Raw genomic sequence first — 18708 nt, 5'->3', positions numbered from 1 at the left:
CATATAGAGTAATACAGCACAGAAAGAGGCTATTCTGAATTCGGCCATTCAAAAAGCTAAAATTTCTTATTATTCCTCAATACCCCTTCAGTTTTTTCTCCTTCAACTAGTTACTCAGTTTCCTTTCAAAAATTACAATAGACTTCTTTCCAAAGAGGCAATGTCCTCTAAAACCTAATCGCTAGTCACATAAAAAAAAATATTTGTGATTCTTAAATCAATGAATTCTGGATTTAGATTCTTCTGGTACTGGAAATTATCTATAATGTAAAGAAAACCTTTAAACTTATTTGAAGCTTGTGTTAGAAAGCTTAGTAAAGTTTGTTGTATTTTAGAATGGATAATTTCTTCCCTATTATTTTGGTGAAAAAAAAGCAGAGCAACTCAGACGAGTAGGAAATAATGTTCTAGGGGTACCAGTTGTACTTCTGGGTACCTCTTTGCACTTTTGTATGAAGTGCCATAGCCCTATTCATTAACTAGCTACTTGTATGCAGGCCCAGCTAAACATTGGATCATCAGAGTGCTGTGTTAGCACAGGTGTTTGCGTGTAGTTCTGTTTCTTCTGGAGTCCTAAGAGCCAAATGGACAATAATGTGTTGAAAATCTCTCCTGTTGTACTTATATTGTTTGTTCCATTTCAGCTACTTTACATGATTAGTAAATAATGATCAGAATCTCTCCTTTGGAAATCTATCCCTCCAAGCTTCTCTTCATGTATTGCAATTCTGAAAGAACAGATTATGAGGTGAAAATATGAAAGCATTAAAGAATATTTATTATGTTTTAGGTGGATGAAGATGAGCCTCTGTTTATGAGTTTAATAAATGATCTGTTTCCTGGGATTACATTGGATAAAGCTGGCTACCCCGAGCTAGAAACTGCCATTGAGAAGCAAACCACAGATGCAGGAATTATCTACCATCCTCCTTGGATCCTAAAGCTGATTCAACTCTATGAAACTCAAAGAGTTCGACATGGTAATGAAGCATTTTATTGAAAGGTGGACTAAATTTACAATGAATACATAAATTTTCAGCAGCTATTTAATGGATATTTTCATCAAGTTTGATTTATATCTGTTATTCTTCTAATACCTTCTTCAAATAACTGGATAAGTACTGGTCCAAATGCAAAAACTGTAGATGCTGGAAATATTTAGCAAGTCAAGCTTATCTGTGAAAGTTCATTAATCTAAAATGTCAACGATGTTGATCTTAGTTAAGAGTAGTTTTGTCTGTCTTATAATACATGATGTTTTTGTAAAACAAACTGTTAGGTATGATGACTCTCGGTCCTAGCGGCGCGGGGAAAACAAAATGTATCAATACCTTGATGAAAGCTATGACAGACTGTGGAGCACCACACAAAGAAATGCGAATGAATCCAAAGGCAATAACAGCCTCCCAAATGTTTGGTACCTTGGATGTTGCAACAAATGATTGGACAGATGGTATTTTTTCAACTCTGTGGAGGAAAACATTGAAAGCAAAGAAGGTATGTTAATGATTCTATTCAAGTGCAATTAATTTTTGTATATGTACGTGAGCAACATATGCTTATTGAGCTAGAAATTCATGATGCGTAGCCTCATATGTTATCAAGTTGTTATAGGAATTGTTTATTTTGTGCATATCTGGTTAAAATTAGCTCTAAATGAGCCAAAGCATTTACATTTATAACAAAATAGAAATGTATAACCAAAACAATGAAACCTGCAAAAAACAAGGAAGGAGCTTTTTGAAAATTTGGTTTTGACAGTGACAAGATTTTTATAGATACATGCATATAATTGCTAATTTTTCGTTAGTACTGGTAAAATTTCAGCTGATGAATTATATTACATACTTGTCTTGCAGGGAGAACACATTTGGATAGTACTGGATGGACCTGTAGATGCCATTTGGATTGAGAACCTTAACTCCGTTTTAGATGATAACAAAACTCTTACACTAGCGAATGGTGATCGCATCCCAATGGCACCAAACTGTAAAATCGTATTTGAACCCCATAACATTGACAATGCCTCTCCAGCCACTGTATCCCGAAATGGTATGGTGTTCATGAGTTCTTCAGTCCTAGACTGGAGACCTGTACTTAAAGCGTGGCTTCAAAAATTGCCCAAAGCACTATCTGAACAACTTTGGAACTGTTTTGATAATGTTTTCCAGGTATTCATAGTTCTATTTTTGATTATGTTCAGCTTTACTAATATTTCACAGCAATTAAAAGGTTACCATTTTTAGTTATTGATGTGCTTGCCTTCAATTTTTGGTAATAGATTTTCAGCAATTTGTTTCAATATTTATTTTTGTGAATGATTGGACTTCTGACTCTAGCTGTGGTGGAACTCTGTGGTCTGTAATCCAAAAGTTCTCTTGATTTTTAGTTCTGCTCACTAGCATCTAACTTTAATTTGCGACGGTGTATAATAAAAATTCCAATAATCTTTGCTGAAAATTACTAATAATGTGTAATTAAGTTTGTAATATATTTTCCTCATAGCACTTGGTGCACTTTATAATTATACATTTTAATGTTTGATTTCATCTTCTGAAGGATCTAATCAGTTTTGTCTTCACTGCTGTGTCACCGAAGATGCAAATTCTGGAATGTATGTACATTAAACAAGCCATTGACCTTCTGCAGGTAATGCAATGGTGAAATAATGCAAGAATATTTATTTGTCTCATTAAAGATTTCATACCGAGTAAACCATAAAACTCAACTTCTTTTAGGGCCTGTTGCCAGAAACCGAAGACAAGCAGCCTTGCCCGGAGCAGGTGGAACGGTTATTCATTTTTGCTGTTATGTGGTCAGTTGGAGCGCTTCTGGAATTGGATGACAGAGCTAAAATGGAAAGTTTTCTGCGGAATCGTGCTGCACCTCTGCAGCTTCCAGTGACTGGAGAAGAAGAAACAATTTTTGAATTTGTTGTTAGTGCTGATGGTCATTGGGAGCACTGGTCAAAGAGGGTGTGTATTTTGCCACAAAAATAATTGAAGTATCTCTTGTCAGTGTTACTGATCAATAAACTGATGCCTCAAGGAAAGGCAACTTCCTATCTACTTAATATATGGAGGAGGAATATTTGTAACCAAGATGAATATAATATTTTTATAAAATTTTCAGAAAGTGCATCTGAGGTGGAAACAGAATAGGCATCACAAAGCTATGGTCACTTGAAACTGTCACCAGGAAAACGATGAGTCCTTAATAAATGCAACAAACACAAAATGCTGGAGGAACTTGGCAGACCAGGTAGCATCTGTGGAAAAGAGTACAGTCGACATTTTGGGCCGAGACCCTTCAGAGGACTGCTGCTAAAGGGTCCCGGTCCAAAATATCGACTGTAATCTTCTCTATAGGTGTGACCTGGCTTGCTGAGTTCCTCCAGCATTTTGTGTGTGTTGCTTGGATTTCCAGCATCTGCAGATTTTCTTGTGTTTGTAAGTCCTTAATAAATTTTTGTTTCATTCTTACTGTGATTGATGTGTACCTACCTGGGCAAAAATTGGTTTGTGAAGTGCTAGTAACCAAGTAACTACCATAAACATTTCCCTGTCCCCTTCTATGCTAATCTTTTCTTTAAAATTTTATCAGATGTTTTCTCCAGTTTTACTTAACATTCTCAAGTTACTTATATTATTTCTTTACAATAATGCAATGTAATCATGTGACAGAAAACTTCTTTGAAAGCCTATTAAATTAGAAGTTTTTGGATTCTACTCCAGAAGTGTGACAGTTTAAATGGGTAACAGTGATATAGATCAGATGGAGGCATATATCTGCATGATTTAATTTGTGATATCTTTGCCTCAACAGCTGAGTAATTTTATCTTAACTGTCCAAGGAATTTGCAATTTGCAAAATAATCAAAATTTATTTTCATGCATACAAACATATGCAATATAAGATAGTCATTTAGCAACATAATATTTAATGCTACTAGGTTTTTGTTAGAATAAATTAATTGTGCATATAATGAATTCTGCATTGAAGAGTTATGTGCTAATAACGCTGTCGTAACAGCTTTTGTATAGTGAGATGTAAATGACAAAATATTCCCTTTGGAAACTACCGCACTGTCAGGCTTTTAAATTATTTCAGTTGCACTATGCCCTTTAATATGAAGCTAATTCTTATAATTTAACTTTATGAAACATTTTGCTGATTATAATTGTGAAGACTGCTATTTTTTATTTTTAAAGTATAAGTAAATGCTACAAATTGTGAAGGTTGACATGTAGAGGAATTCTTGGTTTCCTTAGTATCTGAGTGATGGAAATCTGACCTATTTGGCTTCAAATAGAATCTTATGGTTGATCCAAATTAGATGTATTTTTTTTAACTTTCATTAAAATTTTCTGATTCAAATTTGCAGTTCAGAATATTGAGAAGAGTTGAAATTTAACATTATACCTGCATTGTAAATGGGAGTAAAGATGAATGAACACCTTAACTTCCCAATTTCAGGTGCCTGAATATACATACCCATCGGACTCAGTCCCAGACTATTTATCAATACTTGTACCAAATGTGGACAATATCTGCACTGACTTTCTCATGCACACGGTGATGAAACAGGAAAAGGCTGTATTGCTCATTGGTGAACAGGGAACAGCCAAGACTGTTATGATAAAGGTATGATATTGAATCTTAACACAAATAAAATAAGAACAATAAAACATTAGGTAAATGCTATAAAAAGAAGTTTATATTTGCCAATGGAATCCACTTATTTACAAGGTTAATATAATTAGTATGAGAGATTTAAGTTCACTAGATTCTAATTTTCAAATTAGAAGGAAGGACAGGGATTGAAATATAAGACAACCTTGGATATCCAGAGAGATGATGAATTTAGTCAAGAAGAAAAGAGAAAAGTATGTAAAGCTTGGGAAGTCGGGATCAAACAAAGCTCATGAGGAGTATAAAGAAGCCAGACAAGAACTAAAGAAGGGAATTAGGAAAGCTAGGAGGGGCCATGAAAAGTCCTTAGCAAGCAGGATTAAGGTGAATTCCAAGGCATTCTATACATACAAGAGTAAAAGGACAACTAGGGAGAGGGTGGAACCACCCAAAGCTGAAGGGGAAAGCATTTGCTTGGATGTAGCAAATATGAGTGAGGTACTTAATGAGTACTTTGCTTCAGTATTTAACAAGGAAATTGATGTGGAGGACCAGGAGCTCAGTGTTGAGTGTATAAATACACTAGGTTGTTTAGAGGTCAAGGAAAAGGAAGTATTGAGCCTCCTAATGAGTATTAAGGTGGATAAATGCTCAGGGCCTGATGGATTTACCCAGGTTATTGAAGGAGGTAGGAGATGAAATTGCTGGGCCCTCGACCAGTGCCTTTGTGCCTTCTCTAGCCACAGCCAAGATCCCAGAGGACTGGCAAGAGGTGAATGTTGTACCTTTATTTAAGAATGAAATAAGGGGCAATCCTAGGAACTATACAGACTGGTGAATCTCATGTCAGTTGTAGGGAAATTGCTGGAAAAAATTCTTAGGGTTTCTTCGGAAATCTATGGTCTAATTAGGGAGAGCCAGCATGGCTTTGTGTGTAACTGGTCATGCCTTACCAACCTGATTGAGTTTTTTTACAAGTTGATGAGAGAGAGAGATCGATGAGGGTAGGACAGTGGATGTTGTCTACATGGATTTTAGTAAGGCGTTGATGAAGTCCCTCATGGGGGACTTAATCCAGAAGATTAAGATGCATGGGGTCCGTGGAACATTGGCTGTTTGGATTCAGAACAGGCTTGCACATAGAAGACAGAGGGTAGTGGTTGAAGGCACTCATTTGAGCTGGAGGTTTGTAATTAGTAGAGTTCAGCAGGGATCTGTGCTGGGACCTCTGCTGTTTGTGATATATATAAATGATCTGGATGAAAATAAAGATGGGTGAATTCATAAATTTGTGGATGATACCAATATTGGTGGAGTTGCAGATGTGCACTGAGAGATGGCAGATGGAGCTTAACCCAGATAAATGTGAGGCATTGCACTTCGGTAGGCCAAATGCAAGGAGACAGGAAGTACACTCTTAAGGGCAAGGTCCTGAAGAATGTTGCTGAGCAGAGAGATCTTGGGGATCCAAGTTCATAGTTCCTTGAAAGTGGCTACATAGGTTAGTAAGATGTTTAGGAAGGCTTATGGAATGGTTTCTTTTATTAGTCGAGGCATTGAGTTCAAAAGTCAGGAGATTACATTTAAACTTTATAAAATTTTGGTTAGGCCACATCTGGAGTATAGCTTACAGTTCTGGTTGCCCCACTATAGGAAGGAAGTTGAGGCTTTGGAGAAGGTGCAGAGGAGGTTTACCAGGATACTGCCTGGTTTAGAGGGCATGTGCTAGCACATGAGGCTGTACAAACTTGGGTTGTTTTCCCTGGAGTGCACCAGAGGCTAAGAGGAGATCTGATAGAGTATTTTACAAGATTATGAGAGGCATAGATAGAGTAGACAGGGAGTATCTGTTTCTCAGGGTTGAAATGTCTAATACCAGAGGGCATGCACTGAAGGTGAAAGGGGGATGTGAGGGGTAAATTTTTTACTCAGTCATGGATGCTTGGAATGTGCTGCCTGGTATGGTGGCAGAGGCAAATACATCAGAGACTTTTAAGAGACGTTTGGATAGGCACATGGATGTAAGGAAGATGGAGGGATATAGACATGGTGTAGATAGAAGGGATCAGTGTTTGGGTGTTTTTGATTTGCTTTTTAACTGGTTCAGCATAATCCTGTGGGCCAAATGGCTTTTTCCTGTGGTGTACTCTTCCATGTTCCATGCACTAAATAATATCTTGGTAATCTGTATTCAATTACCATGGATTGAGTGTTGTAATATTTAGCAACTTCCCAAGCTGAGATACAGATTATACTCTCAGACAATGTTACAGTGTGTTGGTCTCATAAATTTATACAGCATAGAAATGGGTCTTTATCCTACCACATCCCGCTACACAAATCCTACGTGCACATGAGGTCCTATCCTTGTATTCCCTGCCTGCCCAAATGTCTCAATGTGGTGACTGGACCTTTTCCTATCAAATACAGTTTAAAACTCTTTCTTATCTTCAATCTGTGCCCTCTTGTTTCAGATAGACCCACAGTGGGAATAATCATTCTGCCTGTTAAAATTATAGCTCAGTAGTTTAGTGGTTAGTGCAATGCTTCACAGCATCATGATTCGTGTTCAGTACCTGTCACTCTCTAAGATGAGTTAGTCCATTCTCACTGGGACTGTGGGTGCTCCAGTTTCCTCCCATGTTCCAAATACATAAGGGTTCGGGTTAGTAAGTTGTGGACATGCTGTGTTGGCACCTGAGGCATGCCAGCACATGCAGGCTGCCCCCAGCATATTAACAGACTGTGTTGGCTGTTAGCGCAAATGACACATTTCACTGTATCTTTTGATGTTTCAATGAGCTCATGACAAATAAAGCTAATCTTTTATTTTATATGTCACTTGTCTGATCAATCCTTGGCCTACTTTGTTCTAGGGAAAACAACCCAACTATCTAACCACTCCCCATATGTATTGCTGTCCATCCCAGACAGTGCTGTAGTGAAGTTCTCTCTCCAATGTCACATTCTTCTTATATTGTACTAATTAGGGATACACACAAGTGTGGTCTAAGCAGTCGTAACATAATCTCCCAACTTTTATATTCTACGCCCAGATTAACAGTCTATGTCCTACTCTACTTGGCTTCCCAAAATGCAACTCCTCACACTTATTGGGATTAAATTCCATATGTCACTGCTCCACTCAACTTACCATTTCATATGAACTTGGACAACCTTCTTTGTTATCCACAGCACTGTATAGTGTTGAATGATTTTACAGGTTCTTGAATCTCTCATCATTTAGGTATTTTGAAGCCTTTAGTCTTAAAGATACATTTCAATAGGTTTATTCAATAGATACATTTAATGTCAGAGAAATGTATGCAGTATACATTCCGAAATTCTTCTTTACAAACATCCACGAAACCAGAGGAGTGCCCCAAAGAATGAATGACAGTTAAATGATAGAACCCCAAAGCCCCCCCCAACTTCCCATGCATAAGGAGCAGCAAAGCAATGACCCCCCCCCCACCAGCAAAACAAGCAGCGGCACCCCACACCAAGCACTCAAGCATGCAGCAAATTGTCGGTAAAGACACAGACTTGCAGTACCCCAAAGATTACTAGTTCACCTGGTATTCAACATACCCCAGGCTCTCTCCCTCCCTAATAAGGGAAAAAGGGGTATCTCCATTTCACAGCGAGAGGGGAGACATTATAAAACAACTCGCCGTTTTATGGTGTTAAAAGTCTGTTGCGTCACTTTTTCCGAGCTCTGTGCCCAAAGATCTCGGGTCTCTGGATGCACAGCCAGCAGCCAGCTCACTGCTTTCAATCTTCTGTGTACTCCCAAGACACACCAGTTTTCTGCAGTGTTACATACCCCATAATGGGTTAAAAGAACCAGCAGAAATGGAACTCACCTGGAGTCTGGTTTTGCTACAAACAAAACACTATTAGTATCTACGTAACATAACCATACAATTACAGCACGGAAACAGGCCATCTCGGCCCTTCTATTCCATGCCGAATGCTTACTCTCACCTAGTCCCACTGACCTGCACTCAGCCCATAACCCTTCATTCCTTTCCTGTCCATATATCTATCCAATTTTGCTTTAAATGACAATACCGAACCTGCCTCTACCACTTCTACTGGAAGCTCATTCCACACAGCTACCACTCTCTGAGTAAAGAAATTCCCCCTCATGTTACCCTTAAACTTTTGCCCCCTAAGTCTCAACTCATGTCCTCTTGTTTGAATCGCCCCTACTCTCAATGGAAAGAGCCTATCCACGTCAACTCTATCTATCCCCCTCATCATTTTAAATACCTCTATCCAGTTCCCCCTCAACCTTCTACGCTCCAAAGAATAAAGACCTAACTTGTTCAATCTTTCCCTGTAACTTAGGTGCTGAAACCCAGGTAACATTCTAGTAAATCTTCTCTGTACTCTATCTATTTTGATGACATCTTTCCTATAATTCAGTGACCAGAACTGTACACAATACTCCAAATTCGGCCTTACTAATGCCTTGTACAATTTTAACGTTACATCCCAACTCCTAAACTCAATGCTCTGATTTATAAAGGCCAACATGCCAAAAGCTTTCTTCACCACCCTTTCCACATGAGATTCCACCTTCAGGGAACTATGCACCATTATTACTAGATCACTCTGTTCTACTGCATTCTTCAATGCCCTACTATTTACCATGTATGTCCTATTTGGAGTATTCCTACCAAAATGTAGCACCCCACACTTATCAGCATTAAACTCCATCCCCATCGCTCAGCCCACTCTTCTAACTGGCCTATATCTCTCTGCAAACTTGGAAAACCTACTTCATTATCCACAACGCCACCTACCTTAGTATTATCTGCATACTCACTAATCCAATTTACCACCCCATCATCCAGATCATTAATGTATATGACAAACAACATTGGACCCAGTACAGATCCCTGAGGCACACCACTAGTCACCGGCCTCCAACCTGACAGTTATCCACCACTATTCTCTGGCATCTCCCATCCAGCCACTGTTGAATCCATTTTACTACTTCAATATTAATACCTAACGATTGAACCTTCCTAACTAACCTTCCATGTGGAACCTTGTAATATAGTAATATAAAAACAGATAAATCAAACAGGTTAGCAGAGTTTATGCACATATAAGGGTGTAAATATAAACCCCAAACTTCTTAAAGCTCAGGTGGTAAATGATACAGTCTTACGATGGTATAGGAATGGAATCAGTTCAGTGTGTGATATTGAGTTGAGTAGATTTAGGAGAGGGAGGTGATTTGTTCTCCAAGTAAGCAGATGCCGTTGATTCTTCCTAAGTTGTCCTCTGAAGTCCTGTTAAAGTCAATGACTGTGATCACACAAAAGGGTACCGTCTTTATGCGGTAAAGCTATCAACCTAGGCAAAGGTTAAACACACTGATAGCCTTCCACCGGTCACCCCTTTTCCACACTGCGAGCAAAATCCACACTTTCATGGGCACTCAAGGCTCATCCAGTGTCTATTTCTTCTGTGTGTCTTCTGTATGTCTGTCTGAAAAGCCAGCTGACCGTGTATATATCCCAAACATGCCGAACGCCAGCTGTCCATTATATAGCTCTGCCCTCCTGTAACCATGGCAACTCACAAGCTGTTCAGTGCTCTCTCTCTCTCTGGATCAGTGTACACACATTCTCTCTCTTTTTAAAGGCACAGTCCATATTGAATAAACCTTAGGATCTCGTCACAGGTGGCACCGACCTTCCTGGCTCCAGAGCCACAAAAATCCAACACCCTGAAGGCACGCTAGACTTCTAGGCCATGTCCTTGGCATATTGAAAAGTGGCCGGTCAATAAGGCCCTGAGAGTGGGTTCCGTTCCCGCAAAGAACTGAAGTCAGCATTTAACCCCAGGTCAGGGTCTTCAAAGGAACCTTGAAAAGGAAAAAAAGAGATACTAAGGATAGATATAGAGCTGTTTCTGAAGAAGCAAGTAAAGGAGTCACTGTTAAGCACAAATGTCCTAAGCTCTACCCTCCATCAATACATTTATATAGTATTAAAATTCTGTAAGGCTGTTCCACAATATTACTGCTGGTGAGCAATTGCTTTTGATCTCTGTTTCTGACTTTGGCAATGTATTTGTGAATCTGTAACTGGGGAACATCCAGGCAAGACTGATAAATCCAGAAATGCTCACTTCACATTGCATAGATTGCACTTCAGGTGGTTACTAGCTCTGTCTTGCTTAGCCCAGGAAGTGGGGGGTTGGGGGGAAAATCAAACACACTCCAAATCAGTTTGTTTATTAGTCATTATCTTCTTGTTTACTTATTCCAGTTTATAGTTGATTAGGTGTCAAACTGACTCAGTGTTACCACTCTATACTCTGCAGTTGATGGGCTCTCTGTGACTTAAATATATTGTTTAGGTTGATTCTTCAGTGCTGTATTGAGTGAGTAATGAACACAGTATTGCACTTCCTCAGTAAACACTATTGTAACTTCTATCCTTTACTTGATAAATTAAAAAAAACTCATCTGATCTCGGGTTAATATAAAAGCAGGAGCATTCACCTGGTGACCTGGCCATCAGTTACACTATACCTTAAGAAATGACACTGCAATAGTTTAATTGCTCTTGGTTTATAGCCTGTGTGAGCTTAATATTTTAGAAATCAATTAAATCACTCTTTAACTTTCTAAATTATTGGATTTTAAAACATTAACTTACAAGGAGAATTCAATAAACAAATGAGAAAAACCAGCAACCTGGGGCCAAATGGTGATAATTTTATATCAAAATAGGATAACACTAATATCTCCCAAGATGGAGGGTGGCACAGTAGCAGAGTGGTTAGTGTAATATTATTACAGTGCCGCTGACCTGGCTTCAAAACTGCTGCTGTCTCTGAGGAGTTTGTGTGGTTTCCTTGCGGCCATGTGGGTTCTCTCTGGGTGCAACTGTTTCATCCCAATTCCAAGGACGTATGAATCAGCAGATTAATTGGTCACATGGATGTAATTGGGCAGCACAGGCTCGTTGGGCAGGAAGGACCTGTTACTATCCTTTATCTTTAAATTAAATAAATGAATAAATGAAAAACATATATAAAAAAACACAGCTCCAAAGGAAGTTTGGGATCCACATGATTAGATTGTTAACTTGTCAATGATAAATACTGAAAGTTTTAAAAAAAAGACAAACAGAACGTATTGGTTAGCTAGTTGAACAATACTTGGATTACTATGAACAGCAAGAAGACTAACCTTAAGAAGGATATGTTGACTTTGGAGGAGGTTTGTTATTGATTTAATTGACTGAACTCCAAGAAAAAAAGATCCCAAACCAAATTTTGATTGTGGTTTTCTAGAATTTAGGCTGAGAGTGATTTAAGCAAAGGTTTCACAGTATTAAGGAGACCAGCTGATGTGAAGAAAAACTGCTTCTCCTTGTTAGCAGGAGGCATAATCTGAAATTAGAGATAAATTTACCAAGGTTGGAAGTTTGTGGCACTGCGATATCAGCATTGTCCTGCTATAACCCATTTATTTTGGAGTGACCATTTCAGTGTTGTTGTGCTTTCTCTGGAAATTCCCGGCTGCTTTGTGGCATTAGTCACAGTTGTGACTGATGTAGTTTTCATATCAGGTGCACGTAATATGTTGCCATTCCCTGAAAATTTCTCCTTTTGGACAGCATTATCTGGGAGATGCTTATTGATGGCCACTCAAAATGCAACATTGTTTTCTGGCTTAGTGCATTTCCTAGCTTCATCATTGGTCTCATATCTAGGCCCTTATTATGGTGATGGTCTAACATGCCCCCATTACTAGGCCTATGATCTGCTGCCCTTACTTTACCATTCACCACAAACTACCTGTCCTAGGTCCTGATTCACTGATACTCTCACACTTGCATGCAGAGTTGATGCTCCCTTATAACCCCAGCTCCTGTATGCTCAGTTGCTGGTCCTGACCCAGCCTCCACTGCCTCACATTCTAAGATTTTGAGCCCTGATGCCCATTCATCTCTGGCCACAGTTGTGCCTATGGCTGTTGATCTTTGGCTTACAGCTTTGAAACTGTGTAAAGTTTGGTCATTTGCTCTCAAAGTCTTGATGCCCAGCAGCTGCACCCATTTGGTTGTACTAGAATTTCTTAGTACATTTATTGATGAATGCCATTTTTTTGGATTATATTTGAATCATTAATTTGCATTTCTGATATTCATTTGCAGGGCTATATGAGCAAGTATAATCCTGAAGTCCATGCAACCAAAAGTTTGAATTTCTCCTCTGCCACTCTGCCAAATATGTTCCAAAGGACTGTTGAAAGTTACGTGGATAAACGCATGGGCAGTACATATGGTCCACCCAGTGGTAAAAAAATGACTGTGTTTATTGATGACATTAACATGCCTGTGATCAATGAATGGGGTGATCAGGTAAATGTGTTCGTTAATTCGGTTGTTGATACTTTTTTTCAAAAAATCTGCTTTCATGCACTTTGTGCATTAGCTTGCTGAATATAAATCTCTTCTCATTAAACAGATAACCAATGAAATTGTCCGGCAGCTAATGGAGCAGAAGGGCTTCTACAACCTAGAAAAACCTGGAGAGTTCACCAGCATTGTTGATGTACAGTTTGTTGCTGCCATGATCCATCCTGGCGGTGGCAGAAATGACATCCCTCAACGTCTCAAGAGACAATTCACAATTTATAACTGTACATTACCATCAAATGCATCCATTGATAAGATCTTCAGAACCATTGCAAGTGGCTATTTTTGTGAGCAGCGTGGTTTTCCTGAAGAGGTTTGCAAACTAGCCTCAGCTTTAGTATCAACCACTCGCAAATTGTGGCAAGCTACCAAGATTAAGGTACGATATTGGTATTGGTATTAGTTTATTATCGTTACTTGCACCAAGATACAGTGAAGAGCTTGTCTTGCATACTGTTCATGCAGTATCACTACACAGTGCATTGAGGTAGAACAAGGTAAAACAATAACAGAATATAGAAAGAACAGTGCAGGTAAACAATAAAGTGAAAGATTGCAATGAGGTGGATTGTGAGGTCAAAAGTCCATCTTACTGTTCAAGAGTCTGAAAACAGAGGGGTGAAAGCTGTCTATGAGTCTGATGGTATGTGCTTTCAGGCTTTTGTATCTTTAGCTGATCTTCTTCATCATTGAGTTCGAATTCCAGAAATCTGCTGCAGTGGGAGTTTCTTCAACAAATGAATACAGTGGTTCATGAAGGTAGTCTAGGTTTGTTCTCTCAACAATGATGAGCAGATAGAATCAGAGTTTGCAGAGTGGAGGATGGAAATGGTCTTATTCATCTCACGTCTCAATATTTATTGTTTATTTATTTATTTACTTGTTTTCTTTTGTATTTGCAAAGTCTGTTGTTCTTTGCACATTTGTCATTTGTCCAGCCTGCTGGGAGCAAATTTTCATTGATTCTGTCATGGTTCTTGGATTTACTGTGAATGCCCTCAAGAAAATGAATCTCAGAGTTGAATATGTAGTTTGATAATATATTTACTTTGAACAAGAGGAGTGAGAAACTGGGTAGACTAGTGGGAGTGTGAATAGAACACCGAAGAACTGGGTTATCTCAAAATGGACAGTTCAGTGCTCATATCATTAGGTTGTAGACTTTTGTTGTGGGATAGGAGACTGCTATTGCTTAAATAAGAACTTAAGAATAGAAGTAGTTTTAGGCCAAACGGCCTATCAAGCCTTCTCTGCCACTCAATAAGATCATGGCCGATCTGACTGTGGACTCAGCTCCACCTACCTGCCCTTTCCCCATAACCCTTAGTTCTTCTGCTATGCCAAAATCCATTCTGATGAAGTGTTTTGGCTGGAAAAGTCAATTGTTTATTTCCCTCCATGAATACTGTCTGACCCCTTGCTGAGTTTCTCCAGCATTTTGGTGAGTTGCTCAATCTAAATGAATTTTGTTTTGCATTTTAAATGGTTTATGTAATTTACAGAGTCATTCCCATTAACCTGATCAAAAAGAAAATCACACATTTTTACATGTTTGTGTACCCAGATCCCCTCCTTTTGGTTGAAACTTTACTTAAATGAGAAATTAAGTTAATTTCAATTTCTGTTATCACAGAGATTAATTAAGTGAATGTTTGCTAACTGGGAATGGCCAGATTAACAGCCTGCTGAAATGGGGCACTTGCAAATTAGTGTACTTACGATGAAGAAACAGAATAGATTACATTTATTTGCATTCTTGATTATGTCATTTTCTAATGTAATCTTCTCGTCTACTTTATTCACATGTTTTGTTTTACAGATGCTTCCCACTCCAGCCAAATTTCACTATATTTTCAATCTCCGTGACCTTAGTCGTATTTGGCAAGGAATTCTCAATGTCACATCGGAGGTGTGCCAGTCTGCATATGTTTTGGTATCTCTCTTTCAGCATGAATGTACTCGTGTTATTGCAGATCGTTTTACCAATCAACAGGACAAGGACTGGTTTGATGCCACTGTAAACAAGGTTAGGCAATATATGTTTCTTCCTACCTAAAGAAGGGTCTTTGTGGAAATTAATATAATCTATAAACACATTCATGATATTTGTTGTCCATTGAAGAATAGAAACATTAGAAATACCATCTGTAGAGAGAGGAATCAGCTAGCATTTCAATCAATGGTAGTGGAGGCTTTATAGTTTTCGATGCAGAGCTCGGGGAGGAGAATTGAAGACAAAATACCATATGTAGGTTATAAGCGACTTTAAGTGCTGTGTTCAGTTCTAGTCACCTCACTACAGGAAGGATGGGAATACTATAGAGAGAGCACAGAGGAGACTTACAACGATGTTGCCTAGATTGGAGGGCGTACCTCATGAGAATAGGGTGAGTATACTTGGCCTTTTCTCCTTGGCGTGGTGACAAATGAGAGGTGACCTGATCGAGGTGTATAAATTGATGGGGGGTGGGGGGCATTGATCATGTGGATAGCCAGAGGCCTTTTCCCAGGGCTGAAATGGCTAACATGACGGGCATAGTTTTAATTTGCTTGGAAACAGGTACTGAGGGGATGTCAGGGGTGAGAGTTTCACACAGAGCCTGGTGGGTGCATGGAATGCAATGGCGGTAGCGGTGGTAGAAGGGAATACAATAGGGTCTTTTAAGAGCCTCTTAGGTACATGGAGCTTAGAAAAATAGAGAGCTATGTGGTAGGGAATCTCTCGGCAGTCTCTAGAATAGGTTACATGCTCGGCACAACATTGTGGACCGAAGGGCTTGTAACATACTGTAATTTCTATGTTCTACGTCATAGAGAATGTGAGTGAGTACTGATGATTAACAAGGTCTGTAGATGAAAGTAAGTGAGACAAGAACATGAGCAGCATCATGGGCAATGTAAAAGAGCAGTTTACCTGAAGTCAGAAGTTCAGTGTTCATTCCTAAGTGTTATAAGGTAAGCTGCTGTTATGGAGTACCTGGTAGGACTCTGAAAACCTGTGCCAACCAACTGGCAGGAGTGTTCAGGGATATCTTCAGTCTCTCACTGCTGCAGTTGGAGGTTCCCATCTACTTCAAAAGGTGATAATCATACCAATACTCAGGAAGAGCAGGGTGAACTTCCTTAATGACTATCGCCCAGTTTGAACTCACATCTAGGGTGATGAACTGCTTCAAGAGGTTAGTCATGGCCACAATCAACTACTGCCTAAGCTGGGACCTAGACCACAGCAATCTGCCTATCACCACTATAGGTCTACAGTGGATGCAATCTCACTGCATCTCCACTTGGCCTTGGGTCACGGGACAATAGTAATACCTATGTCAGGCTCCTGTGTATTGATTACAGCTCAGCATTCAACACAATTATACTCTCAGTTCTAATCAACAAGCTCCAAAACCTGGGCCTATGTACCTCCCTCCGCAACTGGATCTTTGACTTCCTCACTTGGAGACCACAGTTTGTGCAAATCGGAAATAGTATCTCCTTTTCACTGACATCCAACACTGATGCACCTCAAGAATGAGTGCATAGCCTATTGGTCTACTCTCTCTACACTCAGGAGTATGTGGCTGTGGCATCAGTAAGTTTGCTGAGGACACAACTATCGTTGGCAGAATTTCGGATGATTATGAGGAGGCGTACAGAAGTGAGATAGACCAGCTGGTTGAGCAGTGTTGCAGCATCAATGTTGCTCTCAGCATCAGTAAGACCAAAAAATTGATTGTGGACTTCAGGAAAGGGAAGTCGAGAGAACACACACCAGTCCTCATTGAGGGATCAAAAGTGGGAAGTGTGAACAGTTTCAAGTTCCTGGATGTCAACATTTCTAATGATCTATTTTGGGCTCAACATATTACTGAAGTTACAAAGAAGGCATGGCAGTGGTCCATGGAATCAGAAAGGGAATTGTCCCTGCAAAATGCTGAAAAGGGAGGTAAAGGGAAGATGGTGGTGGAATCCTTTTGAAGGAGGCAGAAGATTCATTATATTATCTGTTGAATGCAGAGGCTGTGTGGTAGAAGGTAACTATGAGGGAAACTCCTGTCCTGATCCAATATTTTTACCAGAAACATCAACAATTCCAGCCCCTTCCCCTTCCCCAACTGTTGATACTATTGCTCCAGATTCACTCGAGATTGCAGCATCTTCCGTGTCCAGGGGAATCTATCCTTGTACTGTCCAGGAGGGAAGGCTTGAGAGCAAAGACAAAGAAAATTGAGATGCAATGCAGTCAGGAAGTTTATTAGCAATGGTAGAGGGGAAGCTGTGATTCATAACAGAAGAGGACATTTCAGAAGCATGTGTACAATCTGAGCATTTGTGACAGAGATGGATGAAATGGGAATGGAATACAGTCATAGGATCATAGACTGTGGAACATCAAACAGTGCAGTGGAGGACCATGCCTTTGGCCCAGCAGGTCAATGCCAGTCATAATGCTTATCTAAACTAATCCCAACTGCCTGCACATGGATGCAAACATAAAATCCATATACCTTCCATACTATCCTATCCACTGGAGAGCATCCTAAACTACTCTGTACATCATTACTCTTAAGGCTCCTACTATTTATTACATCTCCTACATTTGACTTCTCAAAATACAACATGTCACACCTGTCTAAATTTTAATTCCATCTGCCATTTCTCCACACAAATTTAGAACTCATGTTTGTCCTGCTGTACCATTTGACAACTCTCCTTACAGTACAGAACTTCATCAATTTTTCTGTGTTGGTTTCTCTTCTCTGTGTTGGTTTCTCCAATGATCCTTCTTTTATACAATTTCTTGTGATCTGCCAGAACATTATTCTTCCTATCCAGTTTCTTTCATAGGTTCCACCCAGCTTCTGCCATCATTCCCATTTCTCCTTCCTCAACCAGATCCACGTAATATCTACTAGCTTTTGCTCCAACTCTCTCTCCTCCTTTTATAATGAATATCAATCCTATTCTTTCAATCCTATGATGGGTCTCAATGCAAACTTTTTCCAGTCTCTTTCCTGTAGATGCTGTCTGGCCTGTTGAGTTTCTCCAGCATTTTGTGTGTATTTTTGTTTGTGATTCAGCCAAACTGACACCTGTCCATTTCCCACCATAATTGGATTCCTCCTGTGTTTTATGTGTTGCTCCAAATCTCAGATTTTCATGTATCACTGTTTATGTATTTCTCTTTCACTTCATTTCCTACACATCTCTTGTCCACTGCTCATGCTCTAAAGTAGTTACCATATAAACAAGCATCATCTTTCACCTTCATGTAACATTTGATTACTCATCCACCTACACAATCCTGAGGGTTTAAAGGTTGTATTTTCACTTCTTCATCCATATCCTTGATGCTGAGCCAGAATCTATCCACAGCTAAATCCATGGTGGAAAGATCTCTGTTTGCTGGTCGTCATGGGATTCTTGGCACCTTCTCTACAGCAACATCATTGAATTTATTGTTGAAGTTCTTTTTTGCTTCCTTTATGTTCCTCAAATGCTTTGATTGATATCAGCTTCCTATGCCTTGTATATGCTTCCCTTATCTGTTTGACTGAACTAATAATATCACTGTCATCCCAAGTTCCCCAAATAATGCCATCCTTATCTTTTAAACATAAGACCATAAGAC

At 39.3% G+C, this 18708-nt stretch overlaps 1 protein-coding gene across 1 annotated transcript in view; it reads left to right on the top strand.

Moving 5' to 3' along the window:
- The window catches only part of dnah5l (dynein, axonemal, heavy chain 5 like), a 261395-nt gene that overhangs the window by 119936 nt on the left and 122751 nt on the right, over positions 1-18708 (top strand). The window contains exons 45-53 of the mRNA XM_059972318.1: positions 791-980; positions 1280-1497; positions 1860-2171; positions 2560-2649; positions 2739-2975; positions 4477-4644; positions 12822-13028; positions 13135-13464; positions 14905-15111. Of these exons, the coding sequence (XP_059828301.1) occupies positions 791-980; positions 1280-1497; positions 1860-2171; positions 2560-2649; positions 2739-2975; positions 4477-4644; positions 12822-13028; positions 13135-13464; positions 14905-15111 (1959 nt within the window). The remainder of the gene's footprint in view (positions 1-790; positions 981-1279; positions 1498-1859; positions 2172-2559; positions 2650-2738; positions 2976-4476; positions 4645-12821; positions 13029-13134; positions 13465-14904; positions 15112-18708) is intronic.

This window comes from Hypanus sabinus, chromosome 6, assembly GCF_030144855.1.
Source record: "Hypanus sabinus isolate sHypSab1 chromosome 6, sHypSab1.hap1, whole genome shotgun sequence".
Lineage (NCBI taxonomy): Eukaryota > Metazoa > Chordata > Chondrichthyes > Myliobatiformes > Dasyatidae > Hypanus > Hypanus sabinus.
The sequence above is the reverse complement of the archived record's forward strand: the minus strand, read 5'-3'. Positions and strand labels throughout refer to the sequence as shown.